Source organism: Emys orbicularis, chromosome 4, assembly GCF_028017835.1.
Source record: "Emys orbicularis isolate rEmyOrb1 chromosome 4, rEmyOrb1.hap1, whole genome shotgun sequence".
In the NCBI taxonomy this organism is placed as follows: domain Eukaryota; kingdom Metazoa; phylum Chordata; order Testudines; family Emydidae; genus Emys; species Emys orbicularis.
Window position 1 is genome coordinate 7,800,082 of NC_088686.1, and position 24,312 is coordinate 7,824,393.

The 24,312-nt window shown below is 47.9% G+C and overlaps 1 protein-coding gene across 1 annotated transcript in view; it reads left to right on the plus strand.

Moving 5' to 3' along the window:
• The first annotated feature begins 5,704 nt into the window (after window positions 1-5,704).
• Window positions 5,705-24,312, plus strand: part of ABHD12B (abhydrolase domain containing 12B) — a 36,583-nt gene continuing 17,975 nt past the window's right edge. Inside the window, exons 1-2 of the mRNA XM_065402292.1 lie at window positions 5,705-5,811; window positions 21,782-21,903. Coding sequence (XP_065258364.1) covers window positions 5,705-5,811; window positions 21,782-21,903 — 229 coding nt within the window. The remainder of the gene's footprint in view (window positions 5,812-21,781; window positions 21,904-24,312) is intronic.

The following is a 24,312-nucleotide window of genomic DNA, read 5'->3' on the forward strand; positions in this document are numbered from 1 at the left end:
GCAGTCATAGGAGAGCAAAAAATTTTATAAAAATGTAGAAAACCTGAGCTATGAGGAAAGGTTAAAAAAACCCCAGTCTTGGGCATGTTTAGTCTTGAGTAAAGCAGATTGATGCGGGACCTGATATAAAGGGGATGGTGATCAGTTGTTCTCCATGTCCACTGAAGGTAGAACAAGAAGTAATCAGTTTAATCTGCAGCAAGGGAGACTTAGGTTAGATATTAGGAAAAACTGTTTAATTATAAGCGTAGTTAAGTTCTAGAATAGGCTTCCAAGGGAAGTTGTGGATTTTCTGCTTTTAAGAACAGGTTAGACAAACACCTGTCAGGGATGGTGTGACACAGAGGCCCATTTGTGCCTCACTACTCTGTGTCAGCAACTCTTATCAGGCCTGACATATTCATTACACCTAACACACGGTTGTCCTGATATATACCCAAAAGGTGGCATGAAAGATATCATTGGAAAATGGAAAACTCAGTGATCATTAATATTCTTGCGTGCTGCGTGAGCAGGGTGTGTACAAAGAGTTATAGATATGTGCTAGAATTATGTTCTTAAATTGTGTTTGGCAAGCAATGCATAAGCTCAGTGTGCCCTAGACAAAGGAATGTGTATTTGTTTGTCTGACCAGCCTGGTCGTCAGGCAGAGACAATTAAGGACATTTACGTAAAAGGTAAACAAAACCATGAACCTAGCGAATGGAGGAAATATCCTCTTGCTGGGGTCTGATCTCAAAGGATAAGCAATTGAATCAACTGCTTGCATACAATATCAATAAAAGTGATGGTTCATATCATTGTGAAATGTGTGTATTACACTATATGAGGCAATATGGATACTCAGTGGTATTAGGCTGTGACCAAACCCAGAGAAAAACAAATTCCTCCCCCAGGAGGGAAAGTAGCATTGTGAAATCAAAACAATTGAAGCCCCATTTACATATGAATCAGCAGGGGGAATGGGAAATCCAGAGGAAGGGAAGAACAGCATGAGGACATCCTGAGTCTGGGGACAAAACTGTGAGTTTGCGAAAGTGTGTGAGAGAAGAAGCCATCTTGGCATCAGTCACTAGACAGACACAGGGGGCAGAGCTCTTGCAAGTGGAGAAAGACAGGTCCTGGAGTCAAGGGGGTTGAAGTCTCTGGGACTGGAAGATTGTTCAAGGTAGTTTCCTCACCAAAGACTGTAGCTCATTAAGTTAGATTTTAGCCATTAGAAAGCATATGTTTACTTTTGTTTGTTTGTAATCCTTTCTCACTGTATTCCTTCTATTTGGTATCTCTTACCCTATGTCCTTTTCTTAATACACTTATTTTATTTTTTCAATAAAACAGCTCAGTGCTGTGCTTGAAGGGAAGGGTGTATTTACCCCAGTTATGTTCATAAGCTGTAATGTGCTTTTGTCTCTCTAAAGGAGCAAACGAACCACATTTACTTCTCAGAGTGTTCCAGGAGAGGGCTGGACACGCCAGGGCAGTTTTGGGGAAATTCAGGACTGGGGGTGTGTTGGGGTCTCTCGGCCAGTAGTAACTAAGGCTGGTGGAGACCAGAGTGAGGCTGTGGTATAACAAGCAGGCTGCTGGAGTGTGAGTTGCTGAACACACAGACATTCAGTGCATGCTTGAATGCTGGCTGGGTGTGTTCAGACAGGGAGCAACAGCAGCAGAGCATTTTAAGGCACTTGGTTACAGGACAAGAGGTGACAGAACCCCTTACTAGTCGGAATTGCACCCGAAAACAAGAGAGATGGTCTAGGTGTACCTGGTCCTGCCTCAGCACAGGAGACTGGACTAGATGATCTCTCTTCCAGCCCTACAGTTCTATGATCCTATGAACTCTGCATACAAGTATTAATGAAATCTTATTCACAGCCTTTATGTTACCAAAGATCCATTTGCGCTTCGTCAACTTTTTATCTTTATTGGTGTATTTAATTTGCTCTAATTCCAAAAACTGTAACCATGTGTTATACCAGAGTCAAGTAGATTTTTACAATCCCAAGTGATTTCAGTGGCTTTTAGGGATGGGAGGGATAGCTCAGTGGTTTGAGCATTAGCCTGCTAAACCCAGGGGTGTGAGTTCAATCCTTAAGGGGGGGCCACTTAGAGAGCTAGGGCAAAATCAGTACTTGGTCCTGCTAGTGGGGGCTGGACTTGATGACCTTTCAGGGTCCCTTCCAGCTCTATGAGATTGGTATATCTCCATATTTTATTTATTTACATTCAGTATCCTGTATTTATTGCAGATTTCACAGTTGGATATCGTATCTTCACCTGACCAGAATAGGATTCATGGGCTCTGATCTTATAATTCTCCATATTCAGATTACCGTTTCTGACTTCATACTATTAATATACCATTACTATTGATTTTACATGGAAGGTATTCAGATACTTCTGGACAATAGTATTATATCCTCAAATAATAGATGCTGATTGGTATTATAACTAGAGCCGGTCAAAACTATTTGTATTTGAAAGCATGTGCACTATAAGAATTTCCACTTGATCAGACCTCTGCTATTTTATGACTACTTTCTAAAGTCCAGAAGTGCTTTGCACCATGGTTTCTGTGATATGACTTGAAAAAGTTTATGGTTTCTTTCCCATCTCCATTGACTTCTGCCCATAAACATACTTACAACACTGCTCACAACCGAAGACGTTAGCTTTTCTTTTGCAATCTGAGCATAGTTCTTCTGCATTTTAGCTAGTGCCACTAACTGATCATCTTGCTGGAGGACTGCCCCGAACACATGTGAAGCTGTATTGACTGAGGTATTAGGCTCTTTTATGAATCCCAAAATATTTCAGTACAGGCACTTCTGTAGCGGCTTTTAAACTACTCAAAGCTTTTCTCCTGCCATCACAGTACATTCTGAACTGTCCCCCAAGTGCATCCCCTTTCGCAGACTAGGGATGTTAACAGGCCCATGAATCATTGTAAGGCCTCAGTATTGGGCATGGGCAGCATGTGAACCCCCCCTTTGGGGAGACTAGCCCCTGGCCCTGCCCCTTCCCCACCCCTTCCGCCCCCCTTGCCCGCCGGAACCCCGAGCCCCACCGTGGCTTGGCCAAAACACCCCGAGCACTGGCCCGCCTGTTCCAGCTGTCCTGGGCTGCCAGCCAGCCCATCCCAGCTGCACTGGCTGCCCCTACCCCTGGGCCTTTGCCTGGCCCCGAGCACCGGCCCGACCCCCTGGGCCGCCAGCCAGCCCCAAATGCCAGCCCAACTCCCGGGCCAGTCTGAGCCACTGCTGGCTGGCCCAAGCCGCCTCTGGCCGAGCCACCCCGGGCTGCCAGCCAGCCTGAGCCGCCCACTGGCCCGAGCTGCCCTGGGCTGCCCCTGGCTGCTGGCCGGCCAAGCCCCGGCCCAAGCTGAGCCCCTGCCGGCTTCAGGGGACGGGGAGTGAGGGTGGGGCCTCAGGGCAGAGTGTGGGTGGGGCCAAGGCCTGGATTAGGAGAGGCTTAGTTTCCTCTGGCCTTTGATACCCGCTGCCCATGGTATTGGGGTTTTTAATTTATTTGTCCATTTGCCTCTACTTTCTTGGGTAGGTCTGACTTGATACCTAAAGTGCAAAACTCTGCTCCTTCAATTCCCCTGGTATCTAGTCAGATCAGCTCAAATTTCTCCATTGTGAAGTCTAGACATTCTCTCCTCAGCTATTCAAGTACCATTCACCTTTGCATTCTTATTAAAAATCTTTTGGATTCTTAGCTTGTTTGGTTTTATTACAGTGATAGCACTGTTAAGTGACTCAGGGTATGTCGACACTGCAGCCAGGAGCCTTGAAGGCATACCTGAGCTGGCTTTCATCTAGCTCAGTAATTCTCAACCTATTTACTATTGTGGGCCGCATATGTGCCCCACAATGTGTTGTGTGGGCTGCATCCAATACTACCTGTGTGGCCCTGAGGATTTTACATGGGCCGCAGCTCTGTGCTGATTGGGCAGAAAATGTCCCATGGGCCGCAGGTATTTTGGCAGCATACAGGGATCTAGCTCAAGATGCTAGATTATATCTGTAACGAATCCTAGTTAATTACACACTGCAACAAGTTATTATAATTCAACAGTGTTGGCTAGCCAAGTTATACTCCTTAGTTTCCCTACATTTCCAGAGCGCTCTTTAGCCCAAGCACACATCCAGGCTGGCAGTGCCGTATTGTTCATTTTGTGACTCCGATGAAAATCAAGCTTAACTTTTATTTTTAACGGTGCTGGTCACCAATCTATTTATATATGCTGGTTGTGATTACACTACCCTCTGCTGCAGTTTTGGTTGTGACACTGAAAATGAGTGATCCAAATGTCCATTTCATAACCCAATCTGTTGTAAAACGTTGTGTCGCAAATGTAGCTAGAGACCCAGCTCCTTTCCCAGTTGTATAATTAGTGGAGGAGCTTGGTGTGCATGAATTTTGCTTTTGCGTTTCTCTGTAACTGGATGACTCACACACTTTGACAAAATGCTGCTTGGGCAGACACTTGGGCCACAGGGGTGCCATTTTAGATTTTGGTGGGGGAGGGGACAACTTTAACCATGATTCCAGGACACCTGAAAACTCTATTTTTTTTCCAAATAATAACTTAGAAATTAGGTGATAGGGCACTGTATCTAATTCCTATATAAAAAAAGAGGATTAAATAAATATTAGACCCACTCAGCTCTAATACTAACATGTTCTCACATCTTGTGTGAAGTCACTTAAGGGACACTGGTTAGGTTAAAATTTTAATGTATATTCTTACTTTGTTACTAACTCTTGAATACAACAATTGAAACAATTGTAGAAAAATCTAGATGACTTTCTATCACTTTTTTGCAGTTCGTCAAGCCTGGAATAGATCATTTAACTTTGAAAACAGCCTACTAGGGCAAGGGCCCATGAGTTTATACTGTACCTGCCTGGGACTGTAGAGGTGTCGGACAGAAGGCGCGGGACTGGGGGTCAGCCTCCCTCAGCCGCCCATCCTTGCTGCCTGGCCCACACCACCTGGGGCTCCGGTGGCGATTTGAAGGGGCCCAGGGCGCCAGCCACTGCCACGGTAGCAGCAGCGGCGGCCAGGAGCCCTGGGCCCTTTTAAATCATTGGCCCTGGGGCGGTTGCCCCTTTTGCTCCCCCCCATCGGAATCCCTACGGGTGGGGGGGGGGCAAAAGGGGCAGCGACATTAGCGGCAGCACTTTAAGGAGGGTCCTTTGCCGCGGCAGTGCTTTAACGTCGGCTGGGTACAGGCCGGTACCGGCTTCTTACCAGTACGCTGTACCGGTCTGTACTGGCCCACTTTTACCCCTGCCTGCACCCCCAATTGGTGCCCCGGTGGGCCATTTCTTGTGACTGACCCTGCTCCCCCAGCCTGTGCTGCAGGGAGGGGAAGAAGGGGCATAAAGCCCCGAGCCGTGCTACCCCTCCCCTTGCCCCAGCGGATGCAGCAGAGAGAGGACACGAAAGTGAGGGGGTGGGACTGACAGGGAGGCCCCATCGCAGCTAATCCTGCACCCCAGATCTGGGCGGCAGCTGCATGGAGAGAGCAGCCAGGTGGCGGGGCCCAGGGAGGGGCGGGGCTAAGCGGGTTATAGCCCCGCCTTCCTAGCAGGTGCTAGGGGCCAAAGCGGCGGAGGGGGCGGGTCCGACCCGGCCTGGCCCCGCCCCCCGCAGATAAGGCGGCGGGCGGCAGCGCCCGGCGCAGAGCGCAGGATGAAGCGGCGCAGCGAGCGGGGTGTCGCGCCGCCGCCCGGGCCCCAGGGGGAGGGTCCCGCGGCCCGGGCTGGAGACCCCCCTGCGGGCTCCCCGCAGCCCAGGCGGTAAGTCCCGCTCCGCTGGGGGAGGGGGCGCCTCTTCCCCACCCCCCCCGCTGTTGTGCGCCCCCTGTGGGGGTGTCTCCCTCGCGCTCCTGTGCACCTGGGCAGGTCCCCACCTCCCGGGGGTCTCCTCTTCTCCTAGCCCTGCGCGGCACCTGCCCCCTTATCCCTGCTCCGAGTGAAGTGATGCCAGGCGTGTCGTGTCCGAACCTGCTCGCGGCTGGCAGGGGAGGGCTGCTTGGGGGTGCCCAGGGGTCTCCCTGCTTCCCCCCAGTAGAGGAATGGGGGGGGGGGAGCGGTGATGCACAGCCACTGCTTGTTGCCCCACTAGGGGGCTGTGAGTGGGGGGGGAGGGGGGAGTGAAGAGCAACCCCAAGCTCTCTGTGCCTCTAGGTCACTGTCCCTGGCTGGGCTGTGAGGCATCAGGAGCGGCTGCTCTCCTGGCCTCCCCTTACCCAGCCCTGGTGGGGACAGTGACCTGGATGCAGGGAGCCCTGGCCTTGCTCCCCAGTCTTCTCCGGGTGTGGAGGAGCAGCGTTGGAGGGGGGAGCCAGCAGCATTGCCAGGTGCTCTGTGCGTCCAAGTCAGTTTCCCCATGTGGGTGCAGGAGGTGAGTGTTGGGGGCTGGGGTGACCAGATGTCCTGCTTTTATAGGGACAGTCCTGATAGGGCTTTGTCTGATATAGGTGCCTATTACCCCTTGTCCTGATCTTTCACACTTGCTATCTAGTCACCCTATTGGGGGTGCAGGAGGGGGGAGGAGCCCCCAGGGGCGATGGAAGAGGTGCTATGCCCATGGGGATTGGGCTGCCAAAATACAAATTCAGCCAGGGTGCCATTTTACCGGAGTCTGGCTCTGACTAGCCGCACCTGCTGGTGTACCTGAGGGTTACTTTATGCACAGGTGTGACATTTGGATCACAAAAACCTGTTTGGGAGCTGCCACCGGATGTGCCAAGACTACTTCTATCCCTGTTTTCCCTGCCAGCTCAGGACTCCAGCACCCTGTCCAGCACGCCTGTCTGCTCCAACACAGACCCAGGGTCTGAATTACTTGCCCCAGAGCTGCAGGTTTACCTGAAAGCAGCTAACCGAAGTGTTCCTGTCTTTAACACTCAGATGCCCAACTCCCAATAGGGTCTAAACCCAAATAAATCCTTTTTACCCTGTATGAAGCTTATACAGGGCAAACTCATAAATTGTTTGACCTCTATAACACTGATAGAGAGAGATGCACAGTTGTTTGCTCCCCCAGGTATTACTACATACTCTGAATTAATAAAGAAAAGGTGATTTTATTAAATACAGAAAGTAGGATTTAAGTGGTTCCAAGTAGTAACAGACAGAACAAAGCAAGTCACCAAGCAAAATAAAATAAAATGCACAAATCTATGTCTAATCAAACTAAATACAGATAATCTCACCCTCAGAGATGCTTCAGTAAGTGTTTTTTGTTTTGTTTTTTTCTCCTCAGACCTGGACACCTTCCAGGCCTGGGCACAAATCTTTCCCCTGGTACAGCTCTTGTTCCAGCTCAGGTGGTAGCTAGGGGATTCTTCATGATGGATCCCTCTCTCCTCTTTGTTCTGTTCACCCCTTTATATATCTTTTGCATAAGGCGGGAATCCTTTGTCCCTCTCTGGGTTCCCACCCCCTCCTTCTCAATGGAAAAGCACCAGGTTAAAGATGGATTCCAGTTCAGGTGACATGATCACATGTCACTGCAAGACTTCATTACCCACTTGCCAGCACACAGGTATACAGGAAGACTCGCAGGTAAAACACAGCCATCTGCAGACAATGGTCCTGGTTAATGGGAGTCCTCAAGATTCCAAACCACCATTAATGGCCCACACTTTGCATAATTACAGTAGGACCTCAGAGTTATATTTCATATTTCTAGTTTCAGATACAAGAGTGGTACATTTATACAAATAGGATGATCACACTCAGTAGATAATAACCTTTGTAATGATACCTTACAAGAGACCTTTTGCATGAAGCATATTCCAGTTACATTATATTCACTCATTATCAAATGTTTATAAAATCATATAGACTGCAGCATCACAACAGGTATCTTTAAAAACTCTTTAAAAGTTTGGCTTGCAGTGTATTACACCCACCGCCAGTTCAGTTTTGCTTATTGAAGCAAAAGCTATATATATCTAAAGCTTTACAATGGGTACAAATTGCTCAGAGGAACACTGCAGATCTGAAAGGAGGGTTAGAGCATGTTGTCCGACCCCAAATAATAACCAATTGCTGCTGATGTTTACTTAAATTAAGAACATAGACTATACTAGATACTTCTACTGGGAACCCTAAAGCAGGAATTAAAATTACCACTTTCTTCTGAATCCTTGGGCTAACCGATGTGGAAGAGCTACTAGCTTCTGCTTTCACAATCCTCCTTAGTATTCAGCCATTCGGAGCTGCGTTGGCTCTTCTCCCATCTACTACAAATTCCATCCTGTTTTTTTTTCTAGCTTTCTGCATACATTAATCACTTCCCACCCTATCTTTAATTATTGTTTCATCTCTGTAGAGATCAGAATAGGTTGATAAACTCTTATCCGAAATCTAGGCACAGTAGTGCAATCGGTCTCGTCTAAGATGACTCTTCATGGCGTCTGCGTTGAGCAATTCTCACAACTGTTCTGAGCTGCCAATGCATCCAATATTCTGCTTGTTTTTCTGATGTATGTTGTGCTGACCTTATTATTTTTGATTAGTAGTTGCCAAGATGTGCTTGGCACTCAATAAACCCACAGTGTGGTTTATACTCCAGGGGCTTAGTCTAAGGACTGGGTCAACATAGGCCAGGGAAAGGGGATGACAAGACAGTTTCCTGCTCTGTCTTCTAGAGAGCTTATTAAAACAGACATTCTCACTTTCCATTTCAATGTAAAGAAGTCCCCAGTTAGGCCTTTTCCTGCCTGTGGTTCTACCCTTTCTAGATCGAATTGCCTTGGGAGTCTCTTATGTTGCAGACTTTTCAGGACAGGAATTGTCTTGGTTGTGTGGCACCAACATGTGGAGAGCTAGGCCATCCAATTCAGCATTCTGTGTAAATTCACATGTATGAAAGTACCTTCTTCTGAGTCATTTATCTGAGAGTCTACAACTATGAATGTCTAGGATCGTAAAACCGTAAAATAGACTGAATTGCTTTGATTTTTCTTGGATCAAATGTAGTGGCCTGTAACTTCCTGCCTCCTTGGTATCTAGTGCTTGTGAAAAGTGGCAAACTGACAGTAAAAGAGACTGAAGTCACCTTGCCCAGTCACACACCAAATGCAGCACAAATAGTGGTAGTGTATGGGCTCCCTTGAAGTACTGAGGGTCACGACAAGCCCTGTATCCCAGTACAGATCTGCTGAATAATTCAATTCAATTTTATTAAACTGTGTGGCACATGTTTCTTGTTTCTATAAAAAGAAAAGCATTCTCAGTCTAAAACAAAAGCATCACCCATATAATACGTTAAAATTCAGTTCCCATCCAGCTACTTTCTTAAGCAAGTTTTCCCCCATTCCTATCTGAGAGCCATTCCTGCTCTAGATGATAAATTCCTTGGTGCCTGGTTGAATTCTACTGTCACATCTCTGTGAAGCTCTGACTTCACAGGGAGGCTGCATGAAGTGAAGGATGGGATAGAAAGAACTTGGCTCTAATGTTGTGACCCGAAATGTCATAGATGCGTTTGTATGTTCAGGCCCTAGCCAGGCATCAGCAATTACGATGTTAATTACGATCAGTTAATAACAACTAACACCTTCATTAGGGTAGCAATAACTGTTGGCCTCATTCAGCCTACCACAAGACTGGTCAGAACATTCGGTCAAAAGCTTCTGTCTTGTTCTAGGGTGATTATTAATGTCTCAATTTCTTCTGTAAAAACTCTTCCTCCATCCACAGCATTTACCCCACTTCTGATATCTTTCCTGCCATATTACTTTCCCAGCACTATCCCTTCTTCCTTGACTTTCGTCCTCAGTGTCTCCTCTTGCTTTCTGGAAAATCTGCCCTGTTTTTTAGACGTACAGTGAATTTGTACCCCTGTTAACTCAACTGTCTTCTACTCTGAGCCATATCCTCAGCTGGTGTAACTCCAATGACTCCAGTTGAGCGTCTCTAGCTTACATGAACTGAAGACGCTGGCCCTTTATACTCAAACATCTAGCTCTCTTCCTCCCTTTCCATAACACTCCACGTTAGTGTCCTTCCTCCAACGGGAGGTGTGTTAACAGAGCTCTGGTTTGAAGTTAAAAATCTCCTGTGGCCTCTGAGATATTCACACTCTGGCAATCTCAATGGACTGCAGCAATATAGCTAGGCTCATGTTGGCAAATAGCTAGCTTGCTTTCTGATGAGTATCCTGTCATGTTGATGGGGTGTCTGAACATGTTTGGACAGCACCCTCAAAGGCTAGAGCCACATCCAATAAGAACAGCATCTTCTGGGAAGGTTTTGGGTAATTCCTGTTAGTGTGTGACTGGGTGTGCGTGGGAAGCCCTTTTACCTGACTCAACAGTTGCATCATGATCCAGCATCATTAGCTTGCAAGACTCCATATTTCCCCAGTGATCATGTGAACTTTCTCTCCCAACCTGGGACTGTAACTCTGGAAAATCTCCTGTAGTTCTTGATGTATTCATCCTCTTTTGGGTATTAATACATTTCAGAGGTAGCTTTGTGCTGCACTAACCTAACTGATAACGCTGAAGCAATTAATAGGTGCTTCCAGGCTCTCTCCAACGTCTGGGTGTTGAATGCACAGGCGGATTGCATTTGCAGAACAACGGCTAGAGCAGTAATCCATGTTTGCTCACAGCATGTTCAAATTCTTTCTAAAGAAGAGTGCTGCTTTTCAAATGGGGGCCCCCAGCTCGCTGTGTCGCTGCATAGGTGCCATCTTTGAGTTGCCAGGGGGTGCTCCTTTATTGGGGCCTATGCAAGACAGGCTGTGTTTATCCCCGTCTGACAGGGTGGGGGGGGGAATAGTCAGTCCCCACCCTGCCTATCATCTGTCATTTGCTATTGAGCTGTCAGTGCTTGCCTCCGATTGGCCCATCATGTCAGTCTGTGCTGCCCAGTCGTTAAACTTTCAAATAAGTCCCTTCCTGGTTTCTCCTTGGCTGCCCCTCAAACATGGGAGGAGCTCCCTGTGAACATCCACAAAGCTACCTCCCTAACCTCCTTCAGCTCCCTCCTCAAAACTCTCCTATGCTGCGAGGCCTGCAAAAAACGTGACCATTAGGCTACTGGTGTGTTGTGACTGCTACCTATTGCCAATATTGTCTCACTGTTTCCTTGTACTCTCCTGTTGGTCTGTACCCATCTTCTTTTTGTCTCATAGAATTGTAGGGCTGGAGGGGACTTAAAGGGGGCATCTAATCCAGCTCTCTGCTGTGAGGCAGGACCAGGTATACCTAGAGCAGTGGTTCTCAACCAGGGGTACACGTACCCCTGGGGGTACACGTATCCCCTGGAAGATCTACATCAACTCATCTAGATATTTGCCTAGTTTTACAACCGGCTCCATAAAAAGCACTAGCGAAGAAGTCCGTACCAACTAAAATGTCATACAGAGAATGACTTGTTTATCCTGCTCTATAGACTGAAATGTAAGTACAATATTTATATTCCAATTGATTTATAATTATATGATGAGTATGTAAGCAATTTTTCAGTGATACTGTGCTGTGACACCTTTGTATTTTTGTCTGATTTTGTAAGCAAGTAGTCTTTAAGTGAGGTGAAACTTGGGGTTACACAAGACAAATCAGACTCTTGAAAGGGGTACAGTAGTCTGGAAAGGTTGAGAGCCACAGACATAGACCATCTCTGACAGTTTGTCTATCCTGTTCTTAATATCCTCCAATGATGGGGATTCCAAAACTTCCCTTGGAAGCCTGTTCAGTCCTTAACTATCCCTATAGTTAGGCCATGTCTACACTACAAAGTTAAGTTGACTTTATGTAAGTCGACTTCGAGCCTCTGATTTAAGCAAGTCAGTCTTGCATATCCTCATTGTGTCAGAGGAGTGCATCCTCACTAGCATTGCCGCATAGACCACTGCACTGTGGGTAGCTATCCCACAGTTCATGTAGCCAAGTGGAATTTTGGGTTGGGACCAAATCATTTGCAGGGGGTGGTTATGGAAGCATGGTATTAGCCTCCCATGATGCACTTCCCTCCCTTTTTCCCTCCAATCTACAGCAGACAAACCAAGGCCTTTTTTCTCTCTCTCTCTCCCCCCCACACCTTTTTTGGTAAGCCTGGATTACCTGCGCAGCTGCTATAGCACGATAAGCATGAACCCCACTCAGCTGTACACTGTTGTGAGCATTACAAACACCTCATGCCTTATCCTGTAGTATTTACACAGCCAATACAGGAGCTGCCACATGGAATGATGATGTTGTGCAAGCAGCCCTGCCGGGAGGCACAGAGCAGAGCAATTTGCAGTTGCTGGCAACAGTCATGCATCACCCTGACATGGTTGAGTGCCACGTCTGGGCCTGGGAAACGAGCACTGACTGGTGGGACTGCATTGTTATGCAGCTATCGGATGACGAGCAGTGGCTGCAGAACTTTCGAATGCGTAAGGCCACTTTCCAGGAACTGTGTGAAATGCTTTCCCCAGCCCTGAAGTGCAGCAATACTAAACTGAGAGCTGCTCTGATAGTGGAGAAGCGAGTGGTGATGGCTCTGTGGAAGCTTGCAATGCCAGACTGCTACTGGTCTGTGGGGCATCAATTTAGAGTGGGTAAATCTACCATGGGGTCTGTTGTGATCCAAGTTTGCAGGGCCATTAACTGACTTCTGCAAAGAAGGGTAGTGACTCTGGGCAAGGTGCAGGACATAGTGGATGGTTTTGCCACACTGGGGTTCCCTACCTGTGGTGGGGCGATAGACAGAACACACATCCCTATCTTGGCACCAGACCACCTGGCTAAAGAGTACATAAACTGAAAGGGGTACTTTTCAATGGTGTTGCAAGTGCTGGTAGATCACAGGGGCCATTTCACAGACATCAACATGGGATGGTCGGGAAAGGTGCATGACGTGCACATCTTTTGGAACTCACGTCTGTTCAGAAAGCTGCAAGCAGGGACTCTTTCCACACTGCAAAATAACCATTGGGGATGTTGAAATGTCAATCATGAGTCTGGGAGTCCCAGCCTGCCTCTTGCTCCCATGCAGGGCCGGCTCCAGGCTTGTGCTTGGGGCGGCACCTGGAGGGGGGTGGTGCGGTGCTCCGGCCGCCGGGGAGAGCGGAGCCCTGGCCAGGCTCGCCCCGGCGCTCCGGCCGGTTGGGGAGAGCAGCCCGCGGCCGGGCTTGGCGCCCTCCCCTGCCGCGCTCCGGGGGGGGAGGGGGAGGCGGCCGGAGGCTTTTTTGCCTGGGGCGGCAAAAAAGCCAGAGCCGGCCCTGCTCCCATGGCTCATGAAGCTGTACGCCGGCCCTCTGCACAGCAGTGAGGACTGGTTCAACTAGAAGCGGGGCAAGTGCAGAATGGTGGTGAAATGTGCCGTTGGACACTTAAAAGGTCACTGGCGCTGTTTGCTGACTAGGTTAGGCCTCAGTGAAAGCAATAAGGGAGAAAAGTTTCCGCTGGAGTGGGGAGTTGAGGCAGATCGCCTGGCAGCCAATTTTGAGCAGCCAGAAACCAGGGCACTAAGAAGAGCACATCGAGGGGGCGCTGTGTCTCGGTGAGGCTTTGAAAACCTGTTTCAGCAATGAGACAGAGTACTGTGACACTTACCCGTGTTGTTCCTTACCAAACTGTCCCCTCCATTGCATTTTCTTCCCGGTAAACTCCGCCCCCACCAACCACTGTGTTTGAATGAATAAAGAGCCTTTTCTCCTCAATCTGTTAAGTTTTATTGTGCACATAGACACACAGACAGCAAAGAAAAGTAAGATAACCTGGGGTAAAGGGGCTGATAACACCGGGGTGCGGGGAGAGAAACTAGGAAAGCTTGCTTACAGATGCAATAACAATCAAAGGTGCGGGAATGGGTGCCTTCTGGTCTTTGTACCCTCCCTTGGTGCAAGGGATACCCAACTCCCCACCCCCGCTGCCTCATAGGACGTTTGGGGGAGGAGGATGTAGAACTGGGCGGTGATGGCAGAAGTTTCAGCATAAGCCGGAGTCCCTTTGCAGCCTCCAGCTGCCTTTCTTGAACCTCAGTCAGATGCCTCAACATGTCTGATTCTCCTTCATAATCCGCAACATCTCTTCCTGCTTGGCACGCTCTTGTTCCCTGCTTGCTCTCCTGTCCTCCTGGTCCATGTCCAGGTTCTCAGACAGTGTAATCCTCCATGCTCTGAGCTCCAGCTTGTCGCTCTCGGAGGCGCGCATTAACTCATTGACCATATCCTCCCAAGTCTTCTTTTTTCCGCCTTCTAATCTGGGAAAGTCTCTGTCCCGGTGTGGAGGATGCGCTGACGCACAAAGTTTCAGCTACAATGAATGCAAAGCACAAAGGTAGCATTGACTGTGCATACCTTGTTTCTGGTGCAAGGTTAATGCTTTTTATAAAAAACACACCCCTCAATGCACTTCCCTGCAACCCACAACACAATCACAGCCGCTGGCTATTGCAAGAGTTGGTTTGCTGCTCCAGCCATGGTGAGTAAGACCTCGAGGCATGATATCTTGTGCTGCTGCTTTTGTGAAGACGTCCTTGGGATCACAGGTTGGAACTTGAGGGGGGAAAACCCCTTTCCCCTGTCAACCTGGAAGATACTTGAGGACAGGCACCAGTGTAAAGCCCCCCAAATTTTTTTTTTACAAAAGCGGCACCGGGGTGTGTGTGTGTGGGGACGACAAACAGGAAGCCGTGCTCTCCCAGCATTTAAAAAAAGGGGGGGGGGGGTTGCAATACATGGTGATCCCTTCCAACCATGGCACATTTGGGATAGCGTGGTTGTGTGATCCAGATTTCACCAAATGGGCGGAGTACTTGTTGAATTGTTTGCAGTTTAAGGGCTAGCATTGAAACCTTCCCCCATTCCCCTACGTAACCATATGCGATAACCCTCTCCTGAGGGTAACAGAGGTGGCAAGGGAGCAGATGCTGCAAGCATCCAAGACCTGGTCCTTATGCTGCAATGATGCCAGCAGTGTTAATACTGGAGTGGGGTGGGAAAGTGTCCTACTGGGGTGGACGAAATAAGGCAGCCCTTCCTTGAAACCTTCTGCTAAGGATTGCAGAGTACCTCTATGAAAGCTTCCTAGAGATCTCCACAGGATTCCCAGGCCATCCCCATGTCCATAAACAGTCTTTTTTCAGAGAGCACCTTCTGCGTAGCTGGAGACGGCCACCAATACCCACTACACCTATTTTTTTTTCCAGATTAAACTTAAAAAAATAATAGTGTGTAACCCCAACAGTTTGATTGAAAATGTGTACTCACCAGAGGTGCCTTTCCTAGCATCATGCTCCGCTGCCAACTGGTCCTGGGGAGGGATGGTCTCCAGGGTTAAACACAGTTCTTGGCTGTCAGGGAGAATGGATCCTCTACTTGCCTGCCTCACATCCTCCTCCTCCTCCTCATCAACAATGTCCTCCTCGTTGTTGCTCGAGGTCACCCGGGGCTCCTGGGAGGTCTCCACGGAGCGTTTTGAGGGTAGTGGTGGGGTTGCCGCCGAAAATCGCATACAGCTCCTCATAAAAGCGGCATGTCTGTGTGACAGAAGCAGAATGACCATTCGCCTCCCTTGTCTTCTGGTACGCTTGCTGAAGCTCCTTTATTTTCACGCGGTACTGCTGCGTGTCCCTGTTGTAGCCCTTCTCCCCCATGCCTCGCGCAATCTTGGCATAGAGGTCAGCATTTCTTCTGCTGGATCGGAGCTCTACCTGCACAGACTCTTCTCCCCACACAGCAATAAAATCCACCACCTCCTGTGTACTCCATGCTGGAGCGCATTTGCCGCCTTGAGTCTCCATGATCAGCTGTGCTGGCGAGCTCTCCACGCTGATCAAACAGGAAATGAACATTCAAAAGTTCCCAGGGCTTTAACAGGGTAGCTGCTGTTTCCTGTGTACCGAGTTGAAAGTGCTCTGCTCTCCAGAGTGGTGACAGCGGAGCATTGTGGGACACCTCCTGGAGGTCAGTTCATTCAAATTACACAACGCAGTGTCTACACTATCCCCATGTCGACCCGTGGATATCAAATCAAGTGCTACACCTCTTGTAGAGGTGGAATACAGAAATTGACCTTACAGGCTACTTAGGTTGGTGGAAGGGACGACATTATTAAATTGACTTAACATGGCTTATGTTGCCCTAACTTTGTAGTGTAGACCAGGCCTTAGGCTACATCTACACTACGGGGGGGGGGGGGGTCGATTTAAGATACGCAAATTCAGCTACACGAGTAGCGTAGCTGAATTCGACGTATCAGATCCAACTTACCCTGTTGTGAGGACGGCGGCAAAATCGACTGCCGCGGCTCCCAGTCGACGGCGCTTACTCCCACCTCCGCTGGTGGAGTAAGCGCGTCGATTCAGGGATCGATTGTCGCGTCCTGACGAGACGCGATAAGTCGATCCCCAAGAGATCGATTTCTACCCGCCGATTCAGGCGGGTAGTGTAGACCAGGCCTTAGAAAACTTTTCCTGATATCCAACCTAAATCTCCCTTGCTGCAGATTCATCATTACTACTTGTAATTACTACATTCAGGGGACATGGAGAACAGCTGCTCACCATTCTCTCATAAAGGCCCTTAACATAGTCTTAAACTATCAGCCCCCCCACCCCGTCTTCATTTCTCAAGGCTAACCATGCCCATTTTTTTTTAACCTTTCCTAATAGGTTGGATTTTCTAAACCTTTTATCATGTTAGTTGCTCTCCTCTAGACTCTCTCAGAACTGGACCCAGCATTTCACCTGAGGCCTCACCAGTGCCAAGTAGAGTGGAACAAATGACCTCCCACGTCTCACTACACTCCTTTTGTTACACCTCTGAATTTTAGGTTTTTTTGCAGCTGCATCAGATTGAGTCTATTTGTGATCCACTGTAACCCCCCCCCCCCATCCTCTTCAGCATACCATCACCTAGCCACTTATTCCCTGTGTTGTAGTTGTGCGTTTGATCTTTCCTTCCTGAGTGTAGTACTCTGCATTTACCTTAGTCTGAAATCAACAAGGGTAAAGTCAATACTCTGACTTGTCAAGGTCACTTTGAATTCTGTTCCTGTCCTCCAAAGTGCTAGCAATCTTCCCAGCATGGTGTCCTCTACAGATACAAGTGTTCTCTCCACTCCATTATCCAAGTCAATAATGAAAGGACTGACCACTGCAGGACCTCAGTAGATATGTCCTCCCAGTTTCATAGCAAACCATTGATTGCTACTCTTTCATATAGTAATTTCATCTAGACCACATTTTCCTAGTCTGCTTTTGAGAATGTCATGTGGGACTGTTAAAAGCCTTCCTAAAATCAAGATTTATCCCATTTACAGCTTCCCCCATCCATCAGGCAAATAATCCTTTCAAAGAAGGAAATTCTGATCTCAAAAGATCAGCCACATAGCCAAGTCAATATAGAACTCAGATCTTACCCAATAATCATACTGCTGCCAATCCTTTAGTATCTAATATATTGTTGTAAGAGAAGAGTCCAAATGGTCAAAAATCCTATACATACAATCATTGAAAAGTTCTTGTATCACGTTTGAAGCAGTGGTGGAATAAACTGCTGGCTCATAAAGTCTCTGGTGATGTCCAAAAGATTGGAAGGTCCCCAGTCCATAGGTTGGAATGCTCCTTTTAGTGTATGTCCACAGATCAGAGCAGGAAAGAGGCAAAATGCAGATGCTTCTAAAGTCCTTTATACGTTCTCCCAATGTGGAGGGAAAGCTCGCAGTCTTAGTTTGTGGGGAAAATTACAGGCACAAGATGGAGTCCAGGGTCATGTGAGCAAGTCATATGCCCTTGCATGCTTTGACTCATAGGAGCAGCCATTACCCATATTTTGGCTCATGTGTCCACAGGAAGGCTCACTGGGTGGGGATAGGCATTTTCTATGACCCATTGTAGAAGCTGAGTGTTTAATGGGCCATCAACTCGAATAGCTCCTTCACAATGTGCTGACCAGACCGGATGTAAATTACCCAGTGGGTGTTACCCCAGGCCATACACCTTTGAAGTAGTGGTACATAGTCAATAGTCCTAACTTTAGATACAAAGATGATACTAGATTATAAATGGGATAATCACACTTACACTTACATGATATACTTTGTACAAGATTTGTTGCAATTGTATAACAGTGGCAACGTTAATGATACAAATGTTTATACTTTGATCATACAGTCTCACTCCTTATTGTCCTCTAGGTGCTTACAAACTATTAATCAGTTTGTACTAGTATCTTTCCAGGTATCAAAATTAGGCTGACTGGTCCGTAATGCCCTGGGTCTGCTTTGTTCCTCTTTGTAAAGAAAGCTACTACCTTTGCCTTTCTCCAGTCCTCTGGGGCCTTGCCCATCCTTCATGAGTTCTCAAAGATCATTGCTAGCAGTTCCAAGATTGCTTCAGCTAGTTCCTTAAGTACCCTTAGATCAGGGCTGGGCAAACTACGGCCCAGGGGCTGCATTTGGCCCTTCAGATGTTTTAATCTGGCCCTCGAGCTCCCGCTGGGGAGTGGGATCTGGGGCTTGCCCCACTCCGGTGCTCCAGCTGGGGAGTGGGGTTGGGTGCTTGCTCCACTCGGTGCATGCCGTGGCTCCTGGAAGCAGCGGCATGTGCCCCCTCCAGCTCCTACATGTAGAGGCAGCTAGGGGACTGTGCACGCTGCCCCTGCCCCAAGCACCGCCCCCGCAGCTCCCATTGGCTGGGAACCATGTAGGAGATGGAGCGGGGGGACATGCCTCTGCTTCTGGGAGCTGCTTGAGGTAAGCGCTGCCTGGAGCCTGCACCCCTGACCCCCTCCCATGCCTCAACCCCCTGCCCCAGCCCTGATCCCCCTCCTGCCCTCTGAACCCCTCAGTCCTAGCCCGGAGCACACTGCCTTGTCCCCACCCCAGAACCCGCACCCCCTGCTAGAGCCCTCACACACACGCACCCCTGCCCCAGCCTGGAGCCCCTTTCTGCACCCTGAACTCCTCATTTCTGTCCCCATCCCAGAGCCCTCACCCCCTCCTGCACCCCAACCTCCAGTTTCATGAGCATTCATGCCCCCCCACACCCATACAATTTCCATACCCAGATGTGGCCCTCGGGCCAAAAAGTTTGCCCACCCCTGCCTTAGGGTATGTCTACACCCAGCCGCTAGTTCGGCGGCTGGGAATCGAAGTTCTGGGTTCGACTTATCGCGTCTTGTCTGGACGCGATAAGTCGAACCAGGAAGTGATCGCCGTCGACTGCGGTACTCCAGCTAGACGAGAGGAGTACCGCGGCGTCGACGGGGGAGCCTGCCTGCCGCGTGCGGACCGAGGTAAGTTCGAACTAAGGTACTTCGAACTTCAGCTACGTTATTCACGTAGCTGAAGTTGCGTACCTTAGTTCGAATTGGGGGGTAAGTGTAGACCAAGCCTTAGATGAATTTTATCAGGTTGTGCTGACTTGACTACATCTAACTTATGTAAGATATTCTTTAACATGTTTTTTCCCTTTGTTGGCTTGTCTTCCTTTCCCCCTTGTTAATATTGTGTTGAATATCTGGTCTCCATTAGCATTTTTAGTGAAGACTGAGCAAAGTAGATATTAAACACCTCAGCCTTCTTGATTTCATCATTTATTAGCTCTTTCCCTCTAAGAGGACCTACACTTTTCATCTTTCTCTTGCTCTTAATGTAGTTCTAGAACCTCTTATTTCTTTTTATGGCCCTTGCTATGGGTAACATTGGGCCTTAACCTTCCTGACTTGTCCCTGCATGCATGTGCTTTGAACCCCTCCCTAGCAAGTCATCCATGTTTCCACACTTTGTAGGATTCTTTTTATTTTTTGTAGTCCTTAAAGGTCCAAACTCTGTGTGCACATTTGTAATCTATCAAAATACTCTGAAATTTTGAAGGATACGCATGAGCCTCAATGAATCAAGTAGCATTTAATTAAGATTTGTCCTCCCACAGCATGGTGGGGCGGAAAAACGTAGGTTAGCCCAACTATCTCAAACAGCAAATACTTATTGCATCTTGCCCCCTGGAAAGCACTAAGACTTGAAAACTGAGTAGCGTGTGCAGTGGAGATAATTGTATGTTACTTCATATCGAGGTTTAGAAACTTGACTTCTAAAGCCCTGCCAGAAAAGATGTGTAAAAAGGTAAAAGCGAGGACTAGCCAGGTCTGAAAACTTAGGCACAGCATGGGACACTGATGTGCACACACTCTGAACAGCAAGTCTGTCCCTGGTATACTCAGCCTCTGAATATTGTCTACCAGTCTGGGTGGGAAGCTCATGTACCAAATCTCTGGACATGCAGTTTAATGTCATGATTAGAATCCTAATGGGAACCTTAAAATCAACCCCATTCAATGGATGCACGCTCTAGTGCACATACTCTTCCGCCCCCACCCCCCCAATCCAGGGAGAGACACATAGACTCATAGACTTTAAGGTCAGAAGGGACCATTATGATCATCTAGTCTGACCTCCCGCATGATGCAGGCCACAAAAGCTGACCCACCCACTCCTGGAATAATTCTCTCCCTTGACTCAGCTGTTGAAGTCCCCAAATCATGATTTAAAGACTTCAAGTCGCAGAGAATCCTCCAGCAAGCGACCCCTGCCCCATGCTGCGGAGGAAGGTGAAAAACCTCCAGGGCCTCTGCCAATCTACCCTGGAGGAAAATTCCTTCCCGACCCCAAATATGGCGATCAGCTGAACCCCGAGCATGCGGGCAAGATTCTCCAGCCAGACTCTGGAAAATGTTCTCTGTAGTAACTTTTAATATCCCATCATTGACCATTGTTACTAATTACCAGCGATGGCACGTTATTGACCTATTGACTAAAATCACGTTATCCCATCAAACCATCCCCTCCATAAACATACAACTGAACCATGGCCAACCTGAGCTTACCAATTCTTGAAGACTTCCAGACCCTGCCGAAGGCATGCCTGAAATCTCACTGGCTTTTTTGGGATCCGGCTAAAGTTCTTAAAGTGCCTTCATTCAATCCTGAGGCCCACTGGAAAAAATTCTGGGACAATGCTTATGTCCCAAACACTTGATTGGCAACCCCACAAAGGAACGTCCGTGCTTCATTGTACCCTGGAGACTATCGTCCGCACTGAACCACTTTTAGAATGTTGCGTGGCAGCTGCTGTCATCTCTCTCCTTTTGGAAGAGGAGACAACACAGTGTGTCTGTGGACACCCCTTGCAAACTGTGGCCCACGCTGAAAGTCAGTGTCCGCTTTGATCACTTGCCAGTGGCATCTCCGATTTACATCAAGCCACTCCTGAAGCTACCCACTGGCGCACTAATCTGGACTTGGCTAATTGCCTCTCTTGCCTCATGAAAGAAGGCTTTAGAAGGATTGAACAGGCTGTTGAGCATCAGTGATGGGAATACGGAAATCCCTTTGCACATGCTGCCTTCTGTACACCAAAGAAGTGCTCCAGCTTGTTCGTGCGCCTCTTGAAGTACCTGAGGATCATTTTCCAGACTTCGCATGGAATACAAAAGACAGGGTTAATTTGAGTCTCTGCAGGCAGCGGCACTGCTGAGCAGTACAACAGCAAACCTAGCAATTGGTGGTCTTAGGTCTGTACTGCCTGACAGGGAAATAGCTTTTGCAAGAATCTTAACTTTCCCTCTGCTGCGGAAGAAAACCCACCCCTGCAAAACTCTAGGTCCCCTTTTTAATCATGTCCATAAGCTAGAGACTTGACCCAACCCCTCCTCCCCACAAGTCCGATGTAAAGACACCTAAACCTAAACTAACTCTAAATATTGTTTTCTTAAAGTAATGTATATTACTGGGACTTATTTGTCTTACAGGAGGAGGTCATCCTGGTTATTCAGAACCCTAATCCTGCATCTCTTCGTTATTTATGTTTCCGTACCATTCCTTATACGTCTCTTTCCTGCGCTGTTGGCCAAGTTTGTCTTTCTCAATATTGGTAAGTATTCCTCCCACTTACTTGTGTGGATAAGAAATTGTGGAATTCATTGCATTTCTTTCTCTATTGATTATCAAAGAGCAAAAGGGGCAGCTGGTGAGCAAAAGTGTACATGTTGCTTTACTAGTATCAAAGCTACACATGGAAGTGTATCAAAGGGCTAAGACTGAAAGTAACTGTTTGGCAGATTCTGGCTAATTTCAAGAGATTTCTGGGATGTGAAATAAAACCTTTATGTAAACCTGAAGCAGTGTGGTGGTGAGAAGGGTAGATTGACTACCCTTCTGCAGTGCAGCTGGTTTGGTGGCATGAGAAATGCATTGGGGTTGATGAGTGAGAATAGCAACTTCAGATGAGGGCAAGGGACAATGGGAGATCCCTAATTGGCCTGACCTTCCTGGTGGCATTACATTTGTTACTCCTGGGGGATACTGCACCAAAAAAATTAAATTCTGCACACAATATATTTTTTTAAAATTCTGCACATTTTATTTGTCAAAATAACACAATATAATCCACGTCCACTTTGATTGAATTAGCACTACAAAAAGTAATTTCCCCTCTGTTGATATTCACCCCTTCTTGTCAACTGCTGAGAATGGGCCACATCCACCCTAATTGAATTGGCCTCATTAGCACTGACCCCCCAACTTGGTAAGGCAACTCCCATCTTTTCATGTGCTGTATATGTATACCTGCCTACTGTATTTTCCACTCCATGCATCTGATGAAGTGGGTTATATTCTAGCCTCTCCCATTCAGTCAGGCACTCCCCTTCCCCAGGCACCCCCACTCCCATCCTTCTGAACCCCAGTCTGTGATCCCCCCCCCCCAGCAGCCCTGTGTGCCCCATTCTGTCCCCCCCCAATGTCTCTTCACCTGCCCCCCCCCCCCCAGCAGGGCACTGTAAGGAACGCAGCCTCTTCTCCTCTCCATTGGCTGCTACAGTGAGCCATCTGCTGTTCTGGTGCCACGGCAGCCCCTGGTGGCCAAAAGGCATAACTGCAGTGCCTCTCCGGCAGAAAGTATTTTCTGTGGAGGAAAAACAATCTGCAGGCGACATGAAGTGGGAGCATGTGCAGTGGTGCAGAATTCCCCCCCCCCCCCCCCGGAGTAAGTGTGTACTCCCATAGTCAGTCATTGCCTCAATCACAGGGCCAGGCTTAAGGAGTGTGAAGCACCTTTGAATTCACTTGAGTAGCTAATGGAGGGACAAGGGAGAGCTTGTGTTTCTGATGCCTCAGACTTTGCAGGCATATTTTTAGGGCCTACTTTTACTCTGCATCTCACAGGCTTTTTCCAAAATAAAGGATTTAAAAATACGCCTGATTGCTGTCAATTCAAGTTTCTTAAGGTATCTTGGAACAAGCTACACAAACTTACTGAGCAAGCTCGGCCTTTACCAGGGACACTGAGGCTGTTATACATAGAGAGTGCAGGAAATTTATGTTATGCAATCCAGACAATCCAGGAAGTTTTTGGAGAGTGTTGGGGACAATTTCCTAGTGCAAGTGCCGGAAGAACCAGCTAGGAGCCATGCTCCTCTTGATCTGCTGCTCACAAACAGGGAAGAATTGGTAGGGGAAGTAGAAGTGGGTGGAAGTAGAAGTGGGTCACTGGGCAGCAGTGACCATGAGATGGTCGAGTTCAGGATTTTGACAAAAGGAAGAAAGGAGAGCAGCAGCATACGGACCCTGGACTTCAGAAAAACTGATGGGCAGGATCCCCTGGGAGGCTAATATGAGGGGGAAAGGAGTCCAGGAGAGCTGGCTGTATTTTAAAGAAGTCTTATTGAGGGCGCAGGAATAAGCCATCCTGATGTGCAGAAAGAATAGCAAATATGGCAGGTGACCAGCTTGACTTAATAGAGAAATCTTTGGTGAGCTTAAACACACAAAGGAAGCTTACAAGAAGTGGAAACTTTGACACATGGCTAGGGAGGAGTATAAAAATATTGCTTGAGCATGCAGGGGTGTCATCAGGGAGGCCAAAGCACAATTGGAGTTGCAGCTAGCCAGGGATGTGAAGGGTAACAAGAAGGGTTTCTACAGGTATGTTAGCAACAAGAAGGTGGTCAAGGAAAGTGTGAGACTTTTACTGAATGCGAGAGACAACCTTGTGATGATGTGGAAAAAGCTGAAGTACTCAATGCTTTTTTTTTTTTTTTTTTTTGCCTCAGTCTTCACAGACAAGGTCAGCTCCCAGACTGCTGCACTGGGCAGCCCAATATGGGGAGGAGGTGAGCAGCCCTCAGTGGTGAAAGAACAGGTTAAGGACTATTTAGAAAAGCTGGACATACAGAAGACCATAGGGCCGGATGCAATGCATCCAAGGGTGCTGAGGGAGTTGGCTGATGTGATTGCAGAGCCATTGGCCATTATCTTTTGAAAACTCGTGGTGATCAGGGGA